Source organism: Rousettus aegyptiacus, unplaced genomic scaffold (assembly GCF_014176215.1).
Source record: "Rousettus aegyptiacus isolate mRouAeg1 unplaced genomic scaffold, mRouAeg1.p scaffold_m13_p_9, whole genome shotgun sequence".
Lineage (NCBI taxonomy): Eukaryota > Metazoa > Chordata > Mammalia > Chiroptera > Pteropodidae > Rousettus > Rousettus aegyptiacus.
In genome coordinates this window covers 106,375,767-106,398,078 of record NW_023416312.1, presented here as the reverse complement: position 1 = coordinate 106,398,078, position 22,312 = coordinate 106,375,767, and the positions used below count along the sequence as shown (strand labels likewise).

Sequence of the window (22,312 nt, the reverse complement as noted above, 5' to 3'; positions counted from 1 at the left end):
GCAACACACAGAAAAGGCAACTTTTCTAGATGGTTGAAGAGGTTGGTAAAAAAAAACTTTATGCTACTTCCACCATGTAGTTTCAGATTCCATAATTTATCAAGGTGTTTATAACTCATTTATTTCAGGAAAAAAGCTCAAGTAGTAATTCTCATTTCAGAAGCTATTCCTGGGATATTGACAGTGCAACGCAGCGACTAGATTCAGAACTGCATGCATAGATGGACTTTTCTCCGGGACTTGGTCATGTTCCTTATAGCTGATTTCTGCTCCTGAAAACCTTTCCAAATTGTGGAAAGAAAAAAACACTTGCAAAGCTTCTGGCTTTCATATGGTAATCACAGCTGCAGCAGCTTCTGAGACCACGTGATTGTGATAGCTACCAGATAAGCAAAAGGCTCTACTGTGCCAGCTTGCTTCAAAAAGATGTTTTCCCACTTCATTTCAAGGTCATTGAGTAGTGGCAGGTCACGGATACAGTTCACTAGCTGTTTGATATCTCTAGTTATCTGAAATCCTACTTGAGCAGCACACCTGAAAAGAAAGACTCAGTGTCCCTGCAGTTTGTAAGAATGATTATTCTAGATAGTAATTCATTATAAATCAATATGTTGTTAGTTTTTTAAGGCAGTTTGAGAACGTCATAATATATATATGTATGTGTGTGTGTGTGTATATATATATATATATATATATATATATATATATAGAGAGAGAGAGAGAGAGAGAGAGAGAGAGAGAGAGAGAGAAGGAGAAAGAAAGAGAAGGAGAAGGGGAAGGAGAAGGAGAGAGGAAATTGAGAATCATGAGGCCTATCCATAGTTCAGTAATGCACACTGCAGGCTGAAATGTGGCAGTGACGTGGCGAATTGTCTGCCTCGGGTGTTGAAGAGGAGCTTCCTCCTTGGGACTCAGACTGAACAACCAAAGACCTCTAAGACCCGGTTTCTCGTGCTTGAAGGTGTCTCAGAATCACCTGGGGGAGTTGCTAGATTCTTGGACTCCACCTCAAACTACTGATGCAGAATCTTTGTGTAGAGCTTGGGAATTTGCCTTCTAATAATCTCCCTAGTTGATTTAAATGCACATGGAAATTTGACAACCACTGTTCTGAGAAAAAACAGCTCTGGACTGGGAGTGAAGAAACCTGAATTAGGTTCCGTTTCTTCCACAAGTTTGCTGGGTAACCCTAATGAAGTCACTTACCTGTCTGGGCCTCAGTTACCTGTCTATAAAGTGAAGAGGTTGAATTAAATGATCACTATGTTCTTGACCTTCTCTAAGATTTTTATTAAGTCTACTGTATAGTCCCTGTTTTACCAGTCTACTGAATGACTTTAACTTGGCCATTTAATCTTAAAATCACTCATTTTCCACCCATCTATAGAAAAGTACTCATAACTTCTGTGAAACCTTAGAATACAGTTATGAATTTGTAGCATGACCTGAAATAAGTTACAGTCCCACAGTTCCCATCCCAATCATTGGAACAAAAAAATAAATATCTATAAAATGTTACCAAGTGTAAGAGTTTAGTTCTCACTGTTCTGGTGATCCAAATTGCTGAAGCTTATTACCTTTGGAGTGCACAATGAGAGGGTAAACATAAAATTATTTTTCTTAATTTTTTTGCAACCAAAGGTCCCACATTCCCATTCCATAACAAAGGAACAGGGGTTAACACATGTCCCTTCTAGCTTAGTTATGGAATCTTCCCTGTATAAACTTCATGAAGTCAAAGAAACAAAACTGGTAACGATAACACATAAAGAAACATTTTAAAAGTCCTGCCTAAGATAAAATATTGTAATAGCACTTCATGAGGGCAAGGCGATGGAGGAAGTCACTCTCATTCATTGGTGATGAGATTGTAAATAAACCCTTTTTAATGGCAATTTGGCAATATCTACCAAAAGGCTTAGGTTTGAGCCTAGCAATCCCACTTAAAGGAATTGGTCCTATGTGCCAATGATATATGCATAAGGTTATTCATTACAGCATTATTTGCATTAGCCAGAGAAGGAGGAAAACACTGTTTCCATCAGAGACAGTCTGGTTAAATAAATTATGGTACATTCATGCAATGGAATCCCGTGCAGCTTCTTAAAAGGAGACCGAGGAAGCTCACTCTTTCTGAGTTATGTTAAGTGAATGATCTCTGACTTACAGTAGGTGAAAAAGAAATAAGGTAAAAAACAGTGTGTTTGGAATACTGCTATTGGTGTGGGAAAAAAAGCACACTGTTTTGGTGCTTTTAAATGTGTAAAATCCGAAAGAATACAGAATAAAGTTCTGCACTGACATTTCTTGCTTCCAGGGAACTAGGTGGCTGAGGGACAGGGACAGAAGGGAGACTTCACTGTGTATTATTTTATACCTTCACATTTTTGAACCTTGTGGATGGATGTGTTACCTCGCAAAAGAAACACAATGAAAAAATTTTAATATTATAAAAATTCCATATGTGTTATGTTCATATAAACATATATATATATATATATATATATATATATATATATATATATATATGATCTGGAATGACACACATCAAACACCAAACCAAACAGGTATTATCCCTTAGGAGGTAGAAGTGGGAAATTAGATGTATGTTTAGGGTGGACATTTACTTCTTACTTTATGTTGCTTGAATTTTAAAATGAGATTTTATAATTACACAAATCAAGCACATAAAAAGAAATCTTTTACCAGAGGACTAGGAGCACTGGACCAATGTTTTTCAATTCAGTCATAAATGTGTGAGAGGCTCAGCCCCGTTAACTTGGTTGTAAGTAACATCATTCCCTTGAGTCTTTCTGATGGATTTAAGTAATAAGAACTTATCACGCAAGAACTCAAAATGAACCAGTAAACTGACCTTCCATCTTATAATGACCTCCGTGGAGAATACTGAAATTTCCCATATCAGTAGAGCTATCTAGGTGGCAAAAGGTATAAAAAGAAGTGAGGAGCCACTTTTATAATTGTCTCAAAGGTACGATGCATGATACAAAAGTGTATAGTCTTTGGGACTACTGAAAAGAACTTATGATTTAGAGTCAGAAGTCCTCTGTTTAAAATCTTGTTACATTATGTAGTTAGTACCTATGTGGCTTTGCATAATCAAGTACCCCTGTAGTTAACTATCCCTATTCTATTACCTATCTCACAAAGTAATTGAAAAAATAAAATGAGATAGTAGTATCAAAGCACATTGTAACTCTATAGTGCTATCCAAATACTATCATTCTCATCTCTTCAGTGCTCATAATGACAAAGATAATGACCACTGGCTACAGTAACTTCCCCTACGTTGTCATAAACGATGTTTCCCCTTTATCGCAGAAGCAAATGGCAGCTTTTAAAACATGCATCTTCCTTAAGGTAGTTCTATTTTTAATGTTTTGAGGAAACTTCGACTGTTTTTCATAGTGGCTCCACCAGTTTGCATTCCTACCAGCAGTGTATGAGAGTTCTTTTTTCTCCGCATCCTCACCAGCACTTGGTCTTTGGGTCATAGGATATGCCTACGATCAATTTCAGTAGGCTATTTTTAAAAGTTTTCCAAATCTCAGTCTTTATTTTTTAATGACACTCGATCTTTGATTTACTGGTGATAGCCATTTTGACAGGTGTGAGGTGATATCTCATTGTGGTTTTAATTTGCATTTCCCTGATGATTAGTGATGTTGAGCATCTTTTATGTCTGTTGGCCATCTGTATGTCCTCTTTGCAGAAATGCCTATTCAGGTTCTCTGCCCAATTTTTTATTGGATTGCTTGGGGTGTTTTTGTTTGTTGTTTTGTTTTTTGGTGTTGAATTTTATCTGTCCCTTTTTAAAAATTAGATTGATTTTGTTTGGGTTTAATTGTATGAGTCCTTTATAAATTTTGGATATTAACCCCTCATCAGATGTATCATTGGCGAATATTTTCTCCCATTTGGTAGATTGTCTTTTTGATTTGTTGATGGTTTCCTTTGGGTTTAAAATTTGGCATTATAAATTGTTTCTGTTACTGTGTGGGAAAAAGTAAGAATTAATATTTCATAGTAATACAAAAATACTTGGTAATAGGAACACTAACTGGAAATTTCTTGTTGAGATCTATGTCTTTCTGAACTCTTAGAAATGGACAAAAAGACAGTGTAAATACCTTTTTTTTCTTAAATTTCAGTTATCTACCTCATATTCTACCATGCCATCTTTGTGTTCTTTACCTGGACCTACTGGAAGTCTATTTTTACACTCCCACAACAGCCAAACCAGAAGGTAAGAATACTGGTTACTTCACAAAGGCTAAAAAGAGAGGAAAGCAGAAATGCCAAAAAGGCTGAGAAGAGGGCAAAATGAGGAACAGACAACCTTCCATTACAAAAGAGAGATTCAGGGTAATCTTTAAAAAGGACTTAGTGATAAAAGTAAGTGAAGGGTAGGATTGTCTATTGAAAGAGTTCTTGAATTCACAAGCCATGGTGAAAACAAGCACATGAAAAGATTAGTCAACAGAGAAATGCAAATCAAGACCACAAGGAGATACCGCTTCATACTCAATATGATTGGAAAGAAAGGAAGGAAGTGTGGTGGCAGAGAGAGAGAGAGAGAGAGGAGAGGGAGAGAAAGACAGATAAAGAGCCAGGGAGGGAGGCAGGGTGAGAGGGTGGGGGTGGGGTGGTGGGGGAGAGAGAGAAAGAAAGGTGGAAAATAACAAGTGTTGGTGTGGATGCTTAGAATCCCGAATCCTCAGACATTGCTGCTGGGAATGTGAGATGGTGTGGCTGGTGGAAAAGACAGTTTTGTGGTTCCTCATAATGTTAAACAGAATTACCATATGGTCCAGCAATTCATCTCCTAGGTATATACTCAAAAGAATTGAAAACAGGCATTCGAACAAATGGTTGTACACAATTGTTTATAAAGCATTATTACTATAACCAAAAGGTAGAAAGCACCCATATTATACATCAATAAAATGAATCAATCAAGTGTAGTATGACCATACAATGGAATGTTATTCAGCCATAAAAAGGGATGTGTTACTGATACATGCTACAACAGGGATGAACCTACAGATAGGACGCTAATTGAAAGACACCAGACCCCGAACGCCCATATTGTTTGATTCCACTTACATGAAATATCCAGAAAGGAAAATCCAATTAGGGAGGAAGTCAATTAGTGGTTCCAGGGTCTGGGGATGCAGAGAATGCGGAATGACTGCCTAATGTACATGGGGTTTCCTTTCGGGGCAATGAAAATATTCTGAAACTAGCTTTGCCTGCTTTTGACCCTCACGACGGAAGAATCATAGTATGCACTATTTCGTGTCAGCCTTTCACTCAGGATGTTTTCCAGATTCATTCATGTTGACATACCTTTCATTCGTCCATTCCCTTTTACAGCTATTAGCTAGTCCCTTTTATCACACAGTTGGTTTATCCATTCATCAATTGAAGGACACTTGGGTTGTTACTATTTTTTTCTATTATGAGCAGAGCTGCTATGAACAATTTTATACATGTCTTTCGGTACACACACATACACACACACTCATTTCTCTTGAGTATATAATTAGGAATGGAGTCGCTGAGTCATAGGACAGGCACATATTTAGCTTAAGTACATAATGCCACACAGTTTTCTAAAGTGGCTACGTGAATTTACACTCCCACCAAGATCTTATGTTCATCAAAATGCTTCCATAAAGGAAGTGAAAGAAGAGCCGCAGACTGGTAGAAAATACTCGGCAAAGGGCTAGCACCCAAAATACATAAAGAATTCTTACAAATCAATACACAAAAGACAAACAACCCCATTCTGTTTCAGTGGACAAAAGGCTCGAATAGGCATTTCACAAAAAGATACTCAAATGGCCAATAAATTCAGGAAAAGGGGAGTGTGAATTAAAATCACAGTAAGATACCACTTCACACTTTCTAGAATAGTTGAAATAAAAAATATGAGCAATATCAAATATTTTTAATGGCTTAAGACTGGAATTATAATTACTTGCTATTTTATTATCTAGCACTTTTGCACTAACTTGTGAAGTTGGTATTATTGCCTCTGTTTTATAGAAAAAAAACTTAGAATGTCTGATTTTCAAAAGTGATTTTTTAACTATTAAGTGGCAGAGATGAGGTATAAACCCAGAAAATCTCAACACAGATCCTTCTCTTTTTCACCTCTGCCTGCGCTTTGGCCCAGACAGAAGAAAGCTTTCGGGTCTGTATAACTTTGGAAAATTGTTGTCATATCTTTTGCAAGATCAGCAAAGTACGGCACAAACCAGACATTTCTGAAATAGCAAGAATAGCCAAATTTTTACTCATTTGCAAGATTAGAACATGCAGACAATGTTGCAAGCAGTCTCATCCAGATTCTCCAGGAATGTTACCCATGAAAAATTCTCACAACTTAATAACAAGCTAGTTAATCATCAACACAGTCCTGGCAGGGAGGTGTCCACATCTGAATGCAGCATTGTATTGTGGTACAGTGGAGGCGGGAGGGCATGAGATTTGGAGTAAGGTGAACTGGGTTTGGGGCTTGGCTTTGCTACTCTTAGATGAGTGAAATGTAACAATGCTCAAGGTACTTAATCTAAGTTTTATTTTATTTATAAAACAATACCACCTATCACGCAGAGTTATGAAGATAGAGATAAAAGTCAGATAAGATCATTGAGATAATTATCCAGAGAAAGTTATAAGCCGAATAAGTACCTGGCCTTCAAGGGTAGATAACAAATATTTTCTTCTTCGTAACTGTTGTTTTTGTTTTTAATTTTTTTCCGTTGACCTTGGAAAATAAAGTCTTGCCTCTCACTCTGCTTCCAGTTCCACTTGTCCTATACAGACAAAGAACGCTATGAAAATGAAGAGAGACCTGAGGTCCAAAAGCAGATGCTTGTTGATATGGCCAAGAAGCTACCAGTATACACAAGAACCGGAAGTGGAGGTCAGTGTATGTCAAGTCAATCGGAGAGCTAGATCAGCAAGGCTCAGAAAGGCTGGTTCATGTATACCCTCAGGCTAGCCCCATTTTTCTCCTCTCCTGAAAAACGCTAGAGCTTTTTCTTAACATTTTATTATAAAAATTTTCAAACATACATCCAAGATGGAAAGATTATACACTAAACACCTGTATACCCACCACTGCAGCTTACCACTAACATTTTACTATTTTGCTTTATTACACATTTGTCCACAAATCCACCCCTCTATCCATCGTCCATAAAGCCATCTTATTTTTGGGTGCATTTTTAAGTCGGTAGCAGATATCAGTACATATCCACCTAAATATTTTACCATTATTTTCTGGGTGAAATATACACATAAAAACATGCACAAATCTTAAGTGTACCATTCAGTGTTTCTGCAAATGTACACATCTGTGTCAGAAAAACCTCTGGAAACATTTCCACATGCCAGAAATTTCTCACATCCACCACCACCATCAAAGACAACCACACATACACACTCAATGGAATATTACTCAACCATAAAAAAGAAAGAAATCTTGTCATTTGTGACAACATGGATGGACCTGCAGGGTATTACACTAAGTGAAATAAGTCAGACAAAGAGAAATACCATATGATGTCACTTATATGTGGAATCTGAAAAGGAAAATTAACAAACAAAAGAGAAATAGACTCATAGATACAGAGAACATTTTTATGGTTGCCAAACAGGAGGAGGCTGGGCAAAATATTTAAAAGTACTTAGAGTACAAATTGGCAGTTACAAAATAGTCGTGGGGATGTAAAGTATGGCACAGGGAATAATATACTCAATAAACTGTGATAACTGCGTATGGTGTCAGGTGGGCACTAGATTTATCCAGGTGATCACTTCATAAGTTATATAAATGTCTAATCACTATGTTGTGATTAGACACCTAAAACTAACATAATATTGTATGTTGACTATAATTGAAAAATTTTTTAAAATTTAAAAGAAAATCCCTTTCTTTTAATTTTTTCAATAAATTTTTAAATAAAGGAAAGAGGGAGGCAGGGCGGGAGGGAGGGAGAGAAGATGTTTTGTATCAGACTTAGAGAGTGAAGAGAACTCTGGACTAACTGTACTGGTCACGGCCCTGCCCCCCACTTGCTGGGTGACTTTGTATAAGTCACTTGATGTGGCTCAGGTCTTCCTTTATTTGTGAAATGGTGGCTTGAACTAGAATCTCTCTCCTGTTCTCCAAATTGTGATTCTAAGAACCACTCTATTTACCATGCTTTAGTTTTACCCACCTCATACAATCCAACCTCTGGAGAGAAGAGATGAACTATGAATCTTAGTTTTCAGGTAGGAAAGTTGGAGTAAACAGAGGCTAAATGATCTTCCCCAGATCACTCAAGGAGCTGACAATATATTTTGTTTTGTAATACAAAATCTTGCTTGATAACTTGAAATAAGACGAGTTTGACTACTTGTCATGAGTGCATAGCAAGCCATTCAGGTAGGCTAGGAAACTATATGATGTCACGTTGAACCATAATCGGTGCTGACCACCTTATTTTTCCTATAGCTGTTAGATTCTGTGACCGGTGCCATTTGATTAAGCCAGATCGCTGCCACCACTGTTCTGTCTGTGCCATGTAAGTGACAGCTATGTTTCCCCTGGACCGAGCTTGGCCACTGATGGTTGCCTAGACAACAATATGACTGATTTTAACATGTAACCATGCCTAGATAAGAGCATTTCTTTTGATCATGATGAGCACGTGCCAACCACACTCACAGGGATGATTATTCCAACTATTCTAAAGATAGGAGAGAAAAATAAAATAACATTTTTATAAGTTGTATTTTAGAACAGTGTTAGATTTATAGAGTTATTGTGCAGGTAGCTCTCAGGTGTCTCACAGCTTCCCCTATTATTAACACCTTATATTAATATGGTACATTTGTTAAATGAATGAATCAATATTGATTAGCTTGGGTAATGTGCTTTGGGGAGGAAGCCCATAGCGGTGAAGTGTCACTCTCATTGTGTCACCATGTGCGACACACGCCTACAGGGATGAGAGCTTGCGTTCCCCCTTTGAAAATAATCGGAGAGACCTGGAGTTCAACTGTGAGGTGTTGCGTCGTTTCCATAGCCCCGCTTATCACACTGTATTTTGCTCCCTTTTTAGGTGTGTATTAAAAATGGACCATCACTGCCCTTGGTAAGTCCCTTTTACTCAATCTTCCGTAAAAGGGTCACAGTTGCTCAATACGCCTACTTTCTTAAGCACAGTTGTAACATGCCTGTTTCTGCTCTTCACTGGGCTTTGCAATTGTGTAAGGGGAGTGGGAGGCTTAAGACTTTAAAGCAAGAATACATATACCACCACAGGCATGGCAGTGGATTTTCGGGGTCACAAAGCTAATGGTCTCTTGTCCATTAGCTTTAGTAATTAAGTACAGTAATGAAATGGAGCACAAATAATTCTCCTCTTTCGTCTGACATAATCGGTTCTGTTTTTTTGCCGTCTTGATGTTTGAAATACTCTGGATTGTTACCTCTGGCAATTCTCCAAACTTTATGTCTGACCTAGAGACTCAAGTTCCTTGGATGTGTCATGAATCAGTCCAGAACTATTAGGCAGGCCAGGTGTCAGTGTGTCTGAAAATGAAAGGAAGGACAAGTGAGGCATGAACTTGTTTTTCCAGTTTGTACCTATTGAGGGACTTTTATTCCTCCATCACTTAGTTCACTTATGTGTCAGTGTGCTCTCAATAAATGCGTCCTGATTTCAAACTAGTTTTTCTTTCTTTTTTTTTTAGGGTTAATAACTGCATTGGATTTTCCAACTATAAATTTTTCCTTCAGTTCTTAGCTTACTCTGTTCTCTACTGCCTGTACATTGCTACAACGGCCTTCAGCTATTTCATCAAATACTGGAGAGTAAGTTAAAAATCCTGAAGGTTCCCACCCCCAGACAAACACACGTCTGTTCCAATCTGTGACACTGTTTGCCTTTTCTTTTTTTACATTTTGACATAGCTAATACTTAACCAGGACGGAACACACCAAAGGCAAGTTTCCCATGTCGAATATTCCGATTCAGGAGGCTGTTATTTAAAGATTCCTGTTAAACAAGTTTCTGTCGTACGTGAGAGGATTTTAAAGGCCTTCAGGAACCCTTAACTCTTACTGATTTTTTAACAATGTACTTCTTTAGTCAAATTTAAAAATTCACATCTTAACCAATTATAGATTTGAGAAATGTTGAAACTAATTCTGAACCCCTAGTTTTCTGAGAGAAAGGGTAACAAAGTCCTCCCTCACGGTTACAAAACACTCTGATTTATCGTGCAAAGGACAGTTGCCAAATTCCTACTGGACGGAAAGACACACTGACTTATGTTCACATGTGAGCAAAACGAAGAGTCTTATCTGGACTTTGTGTGATTCTAGTACTGGCTCACTGCCAAAGTCAAATGAAACAGATGTCGAAAGTGCTTTACTTTTCAAAACAGGATTCTGATAATTACAATGAAACCTTAAAGAAATCCTACTTTCATCTTTCTTGCATGTGAAGATATCAACCATATCCCATCTATTTCCAAAAGAATTGAAGGCAGCTCTTCAGTTTCCATTTGTGTACAGGGTTTGGCAGCAACATAGTGAAATAGGTTGTATGATCACTAAGACATCATAACTTTCCTTGATAAGAGTTGTCCTGGATAGCAGGACAGATGTGGGCAGGGCTACTCCGTATTACCTTAGTAATTGCACTGTGTAAGAGTGCAATTACTGAGGTAATAACCTGTGTAACAGGAAAATCTGGATAACCCGTATAACCGGAATGTCTCCCCTCAGGTGGAGGGCTAAAGCAGCAGGGTAAGAATGTGAATCCCAGGACCAGAATACAGACTGTAATAAACTGGAGGAAAAAAGGAGACAGGAAGGGCCGCGAATCTAAATAACTGAATGAATCATTAAGTGACTTGCCCCCCGCTGGTACAGAACAGTATAGTGATGGGTGTTTTCCATTCTCACTTCAACTCGCTTAATCCATTCAGATACTTAATAATTTTAAGAATCAGAAATTATATGATGGCTATCAAAATCTGCAGCCAAGAGGCACAGAAGGATAAGCAGAAGTGAAGTTTTCTCATCGGTCTTCGCCAAATACAAAATGCGTCGCCATCTTGGTGTTTCTTTGGCCCCTTCCCGTGGCGCAGGTCTCTGCCGCGCAGGTTTCTGTGACCCGTCTGACATTTAACCCACACACTGACCTGCTTTCTTGAAAGTAAAGAAAATCTGTTGCGTCCAATTGAGTGAGGGAAGTGTCGGCCTCGGCCTTCGCTGCAGACCTCACTTGGCCCTAAGCACAGCAGGCTGCCACTTAAAAACCAGCCTTTACTCTTACAACAGGGTGAACAATGTCGCATGTCACACGCTTTGCCTTCGGCCGTCCTAGTCAGCCAATAAGCAAATACCACAATGCCAGCCAGGTGCCACTTGCGTTTTTTACTCTCGAAAGATCATATTCAGATATGAATCAATTACGAGAAATTCCTCAGCATTCACAAGCAACATGAGCGGTGAACATAGCCTTGTCCTTTCCTATACCCTCATTTCTCCTCCGCGACATATCAGCTCATACCTGACAGTTCAGAGAAATGCTGCTTCGCAGTTCCTCCAGCCAGAGAGCACTTTGGTGTGGTTTCGACATGACTTTCTTGTGTAAATTAAGTCTACCTTAAAATGAAAAGTTAACTGCCACGTATTTTAAAAGCCATGCATTAAGTCTGTGCCCCTAAGAGCAGCAACTTCCATTTGTGTGGTACTTTACCATCTTCAAGGCACTTTTATACCTATTATCTATTATCTATCCTCACCACAGCTTTATGAACTAGACGAAGCAGGAATTATTCGTCTCATTTAAAGATAATAAAACTGAGACTCGTAGTAGTTGAATGACTTGCTCAGGATCACCTAGCATGTAGGTTTCTTTATAAAAAAATTTTTCTGTGAAGGTATTTTATTTTTATTTTTTTAGGTGGAGGGTTACTTAACCTTTTTTGTTTTATTATTTTCTTTCTATTTTTTCATTACAGTTGACTTACAACGTTATATTAGTTCCATGTGTTCAGTACAGTGGTCAGACATTTATGTAACCTGTGCAGTGATCCTCCATAAGTCTAGTCCCCCTGGCAGCACGCATGGCCATTACGCCACCACTGACCACATTCCCATGCCGCACCCTGCATCCTGTGACTGTTTTCTAACTGCCAATTTGCGCTTCTTAGTCCCTTCACCGTTTTCACCCACCTTCCAACCCCCTTTAATCTGGCAAACATCACTTTGCTCTCTATGTATCAGTCTTTTGTATGTTTTTTTCTGTTGTTGTTCCTTAAATTCTAAATATAAGTGAGATCATAGGTATTTGTGTTTCTCTGTCTGACTTATTTCATTTAGCATAATATCCTCTAGGCCAGCCTATGTTGTTGCAAGTGGTAAGGTTTAATTTTTTTTATAGCCAAGTAATATCCCATTGTACATATGTGCCACTTCTTTATTCAGTCACCTATTGGTGGACACTTGGGTTGCTTCCATACCTTGACTATTGTAAGTAACGCTGCAACAAACATAGGGGTGCATAGATCTTTTCGAATTCGTGTTTTAGATTTCTTCAGATAAATACTCAGAAGTGGACTTGTTACTGGATCATAAGGTAGTTCTACCTTTAATTCTTTGCGGAACTTCCAAACTGTTTTCCATAGCAGCTGCACCAATTTGCAATCCCATCAACAATGTGCGAGGGCTCCCTTTTCTCCACATCCTCACTAACACTTGTTCTTTGATTTATTGATGCTAGCCATTCTGACAGGTGTGAGCTGATATCTCATTGTGGTTTTAATCATTTCTTTGATGATTAGCGACCTTGAGCATCTTTTCTTATGTCTGTTGGCCAACTGTATTTCCTCTTTAGAGAACTATCTATTCAGTTCTTCTGCCCATTTTTTAATTGGATTGTTTGGATGGTTTTTTTGATATTAAGTTGTATAAGTTTTTTATACATTTTGGATATTAACTCTTTATTTGATGTATCATTGGGGAATATCTTCTCTCATTCACTAGGTTGTCCTTTCATTTTCTACATGGTTTCCTTTGCTGTGCAAAAACTTTTTAGTTTAACGTAGTACCATTTATTTGTTCTTTTGTTTCCCTCGCCCAAGGAGATATATCAGAAAAAAATGTTACTAAGAGCTATGTCAAGAGTTGACTGCCTATGTTTTTTTCTAGGAGTATTACAGTTTCAGGTCTTACATTTAAGTCTTTAATCCATTTTGAGTTAATTCTTGTATATGGCGTAAGAAGAAGAAGGTAGTCCAGCTTTTTTTTTTGCTCATTACTGTCCAGTTTTCCAAACACCTATTGAAGAGACTGTCTTTACCCCATTGTATATTCTTGCCTCCTTTGTCATAGATTAATTGACCACATCGCCATGGGTTTATTTCTGGGCTCTCTATTCTGTTCCATTGATCTCCATTTCTGTCTTTATGCCAGCACCATGCCGTTTCGGTTACTGTAGCCTTGTAGTACAGTGTGACATCAGGTAGTGTGATCCCTCCAACTTTGTTCTTCTTTCTCAAGATTGCCGTGGCTATTCAGGGACTTTTATGATTCCATATAAACTTTAGGATTATTTGTTCTAGTTCTGTAAAAAATATCATTGGCATTTTGACAGAGACTGCATATAATCTATAGATTGCTTTGGGTAGTATGAACATTTTAACGATGTTAATCCTACCTTTCCACGAGCATGGTATGTGCTTCCACTTATTTGTATCTCCTTCAATTTCTTTCTTTAGTGTCTTATAATTTTCTGAATACAGGTCTTTTGCTTCCTTGGTTAAATTTATTCCTAGATATTTTTTTGATGTAATTGTAAATGAGATTATTTTCTTAATTTCTTGCTTTGATAATTTGTTATTGGTGTATAAAAATGCACTTGATTTCTAAATATTAATTTGTATCCTACTACTTTATTAAATTCACTTATTGGTTCTAATAGTTTTTTGGTGGAATCTTCAGGGTTCTCTATATGTGGTATCATGTCACTTGCAAATAATGACAGTGTTCCTTTTTTCCTTTCCAATTTGGATGCCTTTAATTTTTTTTTCTTCTCTGATTGCTGTGGCTAGGACTTCCTTTACTACGTCAAATAAAAGTGATGAAAGTGGACATCCTTGTCTTGTTCCTGATGTTAAGAAAAACACTTTTAGCTGGGTGGGGGTAGGGCTCAACAAAGGAACAATGGCTTCTTCCAGCGCTTCTGTCTGGGAGGAAGCTGTCCCTCCAGCCCTCACCCTGAAGCCAGACAACTCAGTCCCTCCCTGTGTGCCCCTGGCGCCTTTGGAGCTGCTGCCCCAGTGCTGGAGCTCAGAGCAAGCGAGTCCATCTGTGAGTAAGTCCCTGCGTGGGCCCTTAAAGAGGAATGTCTGGGACTCCAGCTGTCCTCTATCCTACTTAGCTACAGTCTCCACTGATTTTCACAGCCAGAATTTATGGGGACTTCTCTTCCTGGCAGTGGAACCTTAAATGGGGAGTCGAATATGGGGCTGGGGCCTCTCGCTCCTCTAGGGGGAGCTCCACAGCCAAAATATCCCTCCTGATTCTCAACTGCCGCACGTGGATGTGAGGCCAGCCCTTTCCACGTTTCTGTCCCTCCTACCAGATCAGTGTGGAGTCTTCTGTGTGTCTTTAGTTATAGGACTTCTGTTCAGGACTACAGGCGGTTCTCAATGATGGTTGCTCTGTAGTTTGATGTGGTCATGAGGGGAGGCAAGCGCAGCATTTACCGACTTTGCCATCTTGACTAGATTCTCAAAGGCTTCACAGTCTTTGAATTCTTCAAAGTCAGTATTTGAATTTGACCCTAAGCCTAGCGATCTTAACCATGGTAATGTCTTACTACCCATTATAGTCCTGCTATGGAGAAACTCTAGCTCTTTTAGAATAAAGAATTCAGAAGACCATCAAACCATATCTCTCCTCTGATATTAATTTAATGAGTAGCTACATTGATAGGAAATTGATCTTTGCCTTATGAAAAAAGTAGTTATATGTACCTCCCATGCTGGGTGGAATCTCCTCACAGAGCCTGTGAGTTACTTCCGAACCAAGATAATAGTATTATTCCACCAGCATTCACCTGCACGGGTTTTGGTAGTTATCGCTTTGAGTACTTTAGTTTGGGTATCTCCTGAGAAGGTAATTTTGAACACAGGGCCATCACTCTCTTCTAATAAAAAAAGTAAAATATTAAGTACTTTATCAAGGGACAACACAGTAGATATGATTTGGCAGACAGAAGAGAGTCCTGTAAGAGTAATTAGAGGAGGGAAATACCTCCAGGTTAGCTATTCGGGGTGTGAACTGACTTTATATTAATCTCTCTTGCTGAGCCATTTTTCTATTGCCCATTTAAACATAAAATATAACAATTAACAAACATAAACTTTTTAAAAATAAATGCTCAAAAAGTATAGATTATGAAAGTAAAAAATCAGCCAGGCAAAAACTACTACACAGATACATGGAGTATTTCCTATAAATTTAAAACAAAACAAATAAAAAACAATCAAATTCAGTTTGGATGTATAGGCTAAGATTTTATGAAGGGACTATTTTTAAAGGGAGCTGCAGATAAAAGTTCCCTGGGGTAGCTATTTCCTGGGGTGCTCTTCCCCCACACAAAGTTCAACCAGACCTCTCCTCAACTGAAACCATCTCACTGGCTTACTTTCCCTTATCTTCATCCTTCAAACGTATACACTCTGGAAGATTCCCAATATTTCCTTACATCAAAATGAATAAAAATCTCCTCTAAGAGAAGAAAATATCTGTGTTATCTAAATTTGCCAAGTGTTTCCCAGCCTTAACTTTCTTCTTCCAAACTAGGGTAAGACCAGCTAATAATGTAAGGTCTACTTCAATCAAGATCACCTTGAACTTTATTACTTGAGAGCATTTAGAAATATTTCAAAACAATTCATCATAGCAAAACAATAATCATCCCAATAAAGGAGGAAATTAAGTCCTTCTTATAACTGTTCCCTCCAAAATTGAAAATTTTTCTAAGATTCTTTTCGGAATACAAAATGTTACATGCTGTGCATGCTATGGAACTGTAGAAGATTCATTCTGGCCTAAGGCTGCATATATTTTTTAAAAAAGTTGCGGCCACTTGGAGAATAAAATGTCCCAGCTAACTACAAAAATCTTTAGCTGCCTACTTTTAAAACTGCCTGTCAAATACTGCTTGTTTTTACTGTCTAAACATCTGTTTCACAGGCTGTAATATACCAGCACATTGTACTGCAGCTATAAAAAGAAACAACCACACACAGTCTGCAGTAGCTTTAAAATTAGGTCATGGCTTATAGGTAGTGTATTTTAAAATTCTACCTATGTGTTTTAACTTCCTACATACATCACCATGACATTTTCGACACACATGTCCAAGGAAACATGACACATAAAGTATTTCAGAATAACCCACCTTGAGACAAGAGGATAAACCATATGATCTCGAAGTCACCTCTAGCCAATGATTTATAATTTGGAAACTAAATGGAGTTCAAGTTTTAAAACTGCATACCAATTATGGCTTGAGTACACTCTTTTCACATTACCTTTTTCTAATTGGTACGTTATACACTCTCTTTTATACTGAATTGCACGTAAGCAAGGATACAGTTTAGGCTTTGTAGGCTAAAAGCATATGCATACTAAAGTGTGGTCATCAACAGAAAAAACTGTAAAGTTTCACAAAATCTATTTTCTAAGTTACAGCGAGATAGCTAGACATTTTTATACGTATGAAAAAATTACTAAATGATGTAGAAAGATAAGCCACGCCTTACCACTTTAATCTTTTGTTTCTGTTTATTATTTCTTTTCTAGGGAGAATTGCCCAGTGTTCGCTCTAAGTTCCATGTCCTTTTTCTCCTCTTTGTGGCCTGCATGTTTTTTGTCAGCCTTGTGGTTCTCTTTGGTTACCATTGTTGGCTTGTCAGCAGAAACAAAACCACCTTAGGTAAGACTGGAAAAGAAAACTGGGGGGAAACATATTACTGTATATCACAGTGACCTGCGCATCCTTCCCAAGGAAGAGAAAAGCTTCCAAACTGAGACATACATAAGCACATTTTACCAAACTGGAGAGCCACAGTGAATGAATCATACATAGTGAAGAGAGCATGAGTGAACGAAACAGCACACAAAACCAAAAATGACCATTTCTCTTTATAGTTCACATTGGGTTATAGCTCTTCAGATATACAGCTTGAAAGTTTTCTAAAAGGTGTTCCTGTGAGGAACCAAAAGAAAGAATCAGTACAGAAAGGAACACCAACAGAGGGAGGTAAAATCGATAAAGATAATTTATTGAATACATCCAAAAACACAGTCCTGGGAAAGAGTTCAAACCAACAAATCATCGAATATCTACAATCATAAAGGAGCTATCTAGGGACTGTGGGAATGGGATAAATACATTGAACAGGTGAGTCTCTAGAAAATGAGTACGAAAAACAAATTATTTTTTCTGTCCATTACTCTATATTTCTGATGGATTCCAGTGAAATATTTTTTTTCATCTATGGTGAAAGACATATTTACATTGTATGCAAATCAATGCATGAGGAGTGAGGAGAAAGTGTCAAAATGTTGAATGTTTTGCTAAAATAGACTTGAGGAAAGTTTAGTACAAAAGCCACTATACTTTTATAACAAATTTGCTAATAATAACAGCTAAGAAAGTATTTGCACTCATTTTATAAACCAAATATATATGTAGCACTTAGTTGCTAGGATGGCGGATTCGCACATTTGGTTTAGAGATCAGCTGCAAAGTAGAAAAGTACTAAAAGCTTCATGATAACTGAGTGTTAAAACAGAACGAATGGGAAATGGCTAGATGCAGCCAGACTCCAACAGTGAGTGTTTGCTTAATGGGATAAATGTGCGTCTAAAAATAATGTGTGCTAACATGGTCCAGTTCCTCATAGTCTTTAAGGTGGTTATATTTCACCGACTGACTTTTTTTCTGGCATAAAACTCAGTTCCTTACATTGTAGGCTTCGGTGTGAACATCTTCATTTCTGGAACATTCAAAACCAAGTCAATGTCATTACCATCCCTTGATGTGTTATTGATTTGGTCTCAGCTCTAAATATGGAGACCATTTGACTGTCATTGTCACTTTCAACTAAAGTGCTGTTAATTTTGTTCTTTACTCCTACATGCAGCACTGAAAAATGCATACCATGCTCAGGACTGCTTAATTATTTCTACCATCATGTGTCTCTTCTGCCTTTCTTTTTTTAAAAGAGTACTAATTCTTTGTATTTAATAACAAGCTTACTTTGTATTGAGTGATTAAATTGGTTTCACTAAGTAAATTAGCACTAACCGAGAATGAAGGGCCTATGCTACCACTGCAAAAAGGTATCATAGAACCAAGTCACATTCATGGAGAACTGTAAAATCATGGTGGTTCTGAAATTTGTCCCTTTATTGATCTCTTCCTCTTTTCTTCAACTTCCCTACCCTGCCTTAGAGGCCTTCTGTACTCCAGTGTTTACAAGCGGCCCAGAGAAAAATGGGTTTAACCTTGGCTTCATCAGAAATATCCAGCAAGTGTTTGGAGACAACAAGAAGTTCTGGTTAATACCTATTGGGTCCAGGTAGGTAATTATCACCTGAAGGGAGTTATTGCTGGACCATACCTTGAAGTAGCAGATTCAGTTTTGACTATAGGATGCAGAGGGCATTAATCAGTCCAATGTAAAACTCTATCCCCTAAGTTTTTCATTTCTAAATAAAGAAAAATTAGGAGCTGAATGCATGATAACACAGATATTCTCATGCTTTCTGGCAATGTAAACTAGTACCACTCTTTTATAAATGAATTTGGTAATATGTATCAAAAAAAACCCATAAGAATCCACATGCCTATTGTCCCAATAATTTTATTTCTGAAAACCTATTATAAAGACAGAGACAAACTAGTCACAAAAATGTTTATTACAGCATTATTCCCAACCAATAATTAGGAAAAAACCTAAACATCCTACAATATAGGAATATATATGTACACATACACACACATGCACACACACTATCACTACCACTAAGGGAGGTCTAAAATGAGTCTTCTCTGGAATAAATAACGAAAGAAAAAACTCAAAGCCCATTCCCTTATAATCAGTATACTCACGTCCTATGGAGAGAACTATTAAAATCTGTCAATTTTCAATTAACTACATTTGTGAACAGGAGACAAGGCACAGGTAATATCAAATGAGTAATCTAAAAGTCTCTCAGATAAAAATATAGAATGCATTCAGTTATATACTCAAATGTTCAAATTGTAGCCACTTTAGCCATGGCCAGCTCAGTGTCCTCCAATGCGTCCCATCTGTTAGAGATTAATAAGGGAAGTGGCTCTAGGTCATCGCAGATCTCCATGAAGTGGGCGTGCATGCGACCAGCGGCCTCCAGAACCTGCACTGTCACCAATTCTCAGCAGTTTATCTGTACTGTAGTCAATGATTCTGAATCTGCTAATTTTTCTTGAATATTTAGAACCAAATCAATAATGGGATAGCAATTGGGATCACCATCATTAAATGATATTTACAAAGCTCGTTATGCACACATAGGATGTTTGTGAGCACCTCGTTAACTTGTTTCTCACAATGCCTAGTAACCCCAATGCAGACGAACAAACAGGATATAGAAACTGAGGTTGTAAGATCTTATTCCACTATGGCTTTAGTATACAAGTTAAATGGTTTAAATCATTATAAGAACCCCGTTCCTCTCTGTAGTGGGGTTATTAATTTCATAGAGTCTATGTCAGCTGCAAGAGCTCACTGCTTTTCTGTCCCCACCAGCCCAGGTGATGGACACTCCTTCCCTATGAGGTCTATGAATGAGTCACAGAACCCACTTCTAGCAAATGAAGAGACCTGGGAAGACAATGACGACGACAACCGAGGTAAGAAGGCTCATAAGGAATTCTTTTCTCCACCCAGCAGACCAAGCACTAATAAAGTGCATGTTAACACAACCAGTGCAGTGTCATGGGAAGATAGTGTCTAGAAACATTATACAACATGTCAGCCTCATAAGGCCCTTTGGATGGAGAAGAGCAACTGTGGTCACATTTGCTTAACTAATGCAGATGGCTTAGGTAGGATAAGATGGCAGCTTGGAAGGTTCATTACCAGCTTTGTGATACCAGTCAGATCAATCAGAAAATATAATAAACGGAACTGTGCATTTCTGTAAACAATTCTGTCAGTTGGTCATCCATCATCCTTTTGCTTGAGTTAATTCAATCAACAAGCACCAGCTTACCCTTCTCTACTGTGATTCATGCACACTGGTTAAATTTTCTCTAAAATCTCATTCCCATTCCCATTCTACTTTAGAATGCTTTAGATACATGCAAAAATAAAACATGGTGTATGCAGGCCAGCCTGCCATGCATGTAGTCTCCTTTCCCAAAAGGCAGGAGGGCCAAAGACAAATCAGGAAGCAGAACTTTGCCCTTCCGCCTTTCTCCCACCAGATCACCGGGTCATCTTGAGATTTCTTTGTGAAGTATCTGCATTTTTTCAATTTAGTCCTCACCAGATGATGACTCTACCCTTGCAGCCTTAGCTTAATCTCCCCTAGGAGTGAAACCAAGAAGGAAGTTGATAATTGGGTTCAATGTCTGCAGACCTGATTTTAATTCAGATAATTGCTGGGAGGAAGTGTTCTGTGCAAAACAGGATTACTGTGGTACAAAGTAAAAGAAACCTATTTAGCAGAATACTAGAAGCCAGTTTCTGAAATGGTGCATTGCCATTCTTTATCTACAAAACTCCAAGACAGCCAACCATCAGCAAGGAGCAGCAAGGCGCACAGTGCATTGCACCTCCAGAATTGCCTTTCACGGTTTATCAACCACCTTCTAGGTGAGATGAGACGTGTGCTTCAGCACTTGCTGCTTTCTGTTCAGACCCTGAGTCTAGGATTCCAGACAAGACAGAATCTGTGCGCACCAGGAAACCATGATTCCCAGACGTTCTCAGAGCCACTTTGGCTTTTCCACTTTTCCTGGAAGAAAGCAGCCTTGTCTCTGGAGTCTGCCTGCTTAAGTCAGTGGCATGAGAGTTTGAAAGCCTGATAAGGGAAGGGCAAACTCCCCTGGCTGGCCTCTATCTTCTGAATCCAAACCTCGCACTTATGGGAGCACTCTGAATGGCACGTTGATTTCATAAAGGAGAATGTACTAAGCAGAAAGTGTAAGGGACAACCACTGTCGACTTTTTTAAATCTCAAAATGCCAAGTACATGATTGTGTAGGGAGCATAAAGAAAGTGACTGTCTGTACATTAAACAAGTTGATTCAGAATGTGCTTTGCTCACCGGAAAGGCTGGGAGTCGGAAACAGAAACATTTATACTGTGAATGATGTTGCTTGTTAATTCCAAAGCCTTGTTTTCTGGATGCCTCATTCCTTTTCAGAAATACACCAACACCTAAAGTAGTGTAATAGCTACCTCAGTTATGTCCAGTAGAATAACAGCAAAGCAGGGTAATTTTGTGAGTAGCAAGAGCCAAAACATTCCATTTAAAGCTACATGATACTGAGTTGTCACCACAGCTTTTTAAAGTCTAATACCAGCCAGTATTATAGATCAGATAATGCTAGTGAATAAAATAATCATCGTTCCTAGTACCGCAGGCTGACCGCTCTTGGAATGTGAATGCCTGGACTGGTTACAAATGCTTCAGTATAGCAGCCATGAGGTCTTAGAGATTTGTAGATGTCTGCTGCCTCCATGGATTAGAAAAGGAGATACACCAGTGACACAATACCCACCCATACAATAGAAAGGGACATTTGATCACCTTTACTTTTCAACCTTACAGATTATCCAGAAGGTTCATCCTCTCTTGCGGTGGAAACAGAAACGTAGCAGTATTCGCATTTCCTGCATCTCTGAGACAGGTCAGTATTCTGGGGGAGACATATAGGGTGCCACCTGGACTTCTAAGAGGCAGTCTTGTCGGGAATACTTGAAGGGGAATCCGTTCTCACCCTGGCGAATACGATGTTCAAATTTCACTCTTGCGCTAGTCACACAAGCAGAAGTTCTATACCTAATTTTCTTGTGTAATGTACTTAAAAAGATGCCTTTAGTCCCTGTGAACTCACACGATTCACTTGGGCGAAAAGACCCCCCAGAGCAACCAGACATCCCGGTCAGGTTATGTGCTTTCATACTATGAATTATAAAC

General features: G+C 38.4%; 1 protein-coding gene across 1 annotated transcript in view; it reads left to right on the top strand.

Annotated features, from left to right (window-relative positions):
* Positions 1 to 22,312, top strand: part of ZDHHC15 (zinc finger DHHC-type palmitoyltransferase 15) — a 45,486-nt gene that overhangs the window by 13,460 nt on the left and 9,714 nt on the right. The window contains exons 3-11 of the mRNA XM_016130745.2: positions 4,173 to 4,267; positions 6,835 to 6,955; positions 8,534 to 8,603; positions 9,144 to 9,176; positions 9,778 to 9,898; positions 16,916 to 17,048; positions 18,573 to 18,699; positions 19,912 to 20,015; positions 21,944 to 22,022. Of these exons, the coding sequence (XP_015986231.1) occupies positions 4,173 to 4,267; positions 6,835 to 6,955; positions 8,534 to 8,603; positions 9,144 to 9,176; positions 9,778 to 9,898; positions 16,916 to 17,048; positions 18,573 to 18,699; positions 19,912 to 20,015; positions 21,944 to 21,990 (851 nt within the window). The 3' untranslated portion in view covers positions 21,991 to 22,022. The remainder of the gene's footprint in view (positions 1 to 4,172; positions 4,268 to 6,834; positions 6,956 to 8,533; positions 8,604 to 9,143; positions 9,177 to 9,777; positions 9,899 to 16,915; positions 17,049 to 18,572; positions 18,700 to 19,911; positions 20,016 to 21,943; positions 22,023 to 22,312) is intronic.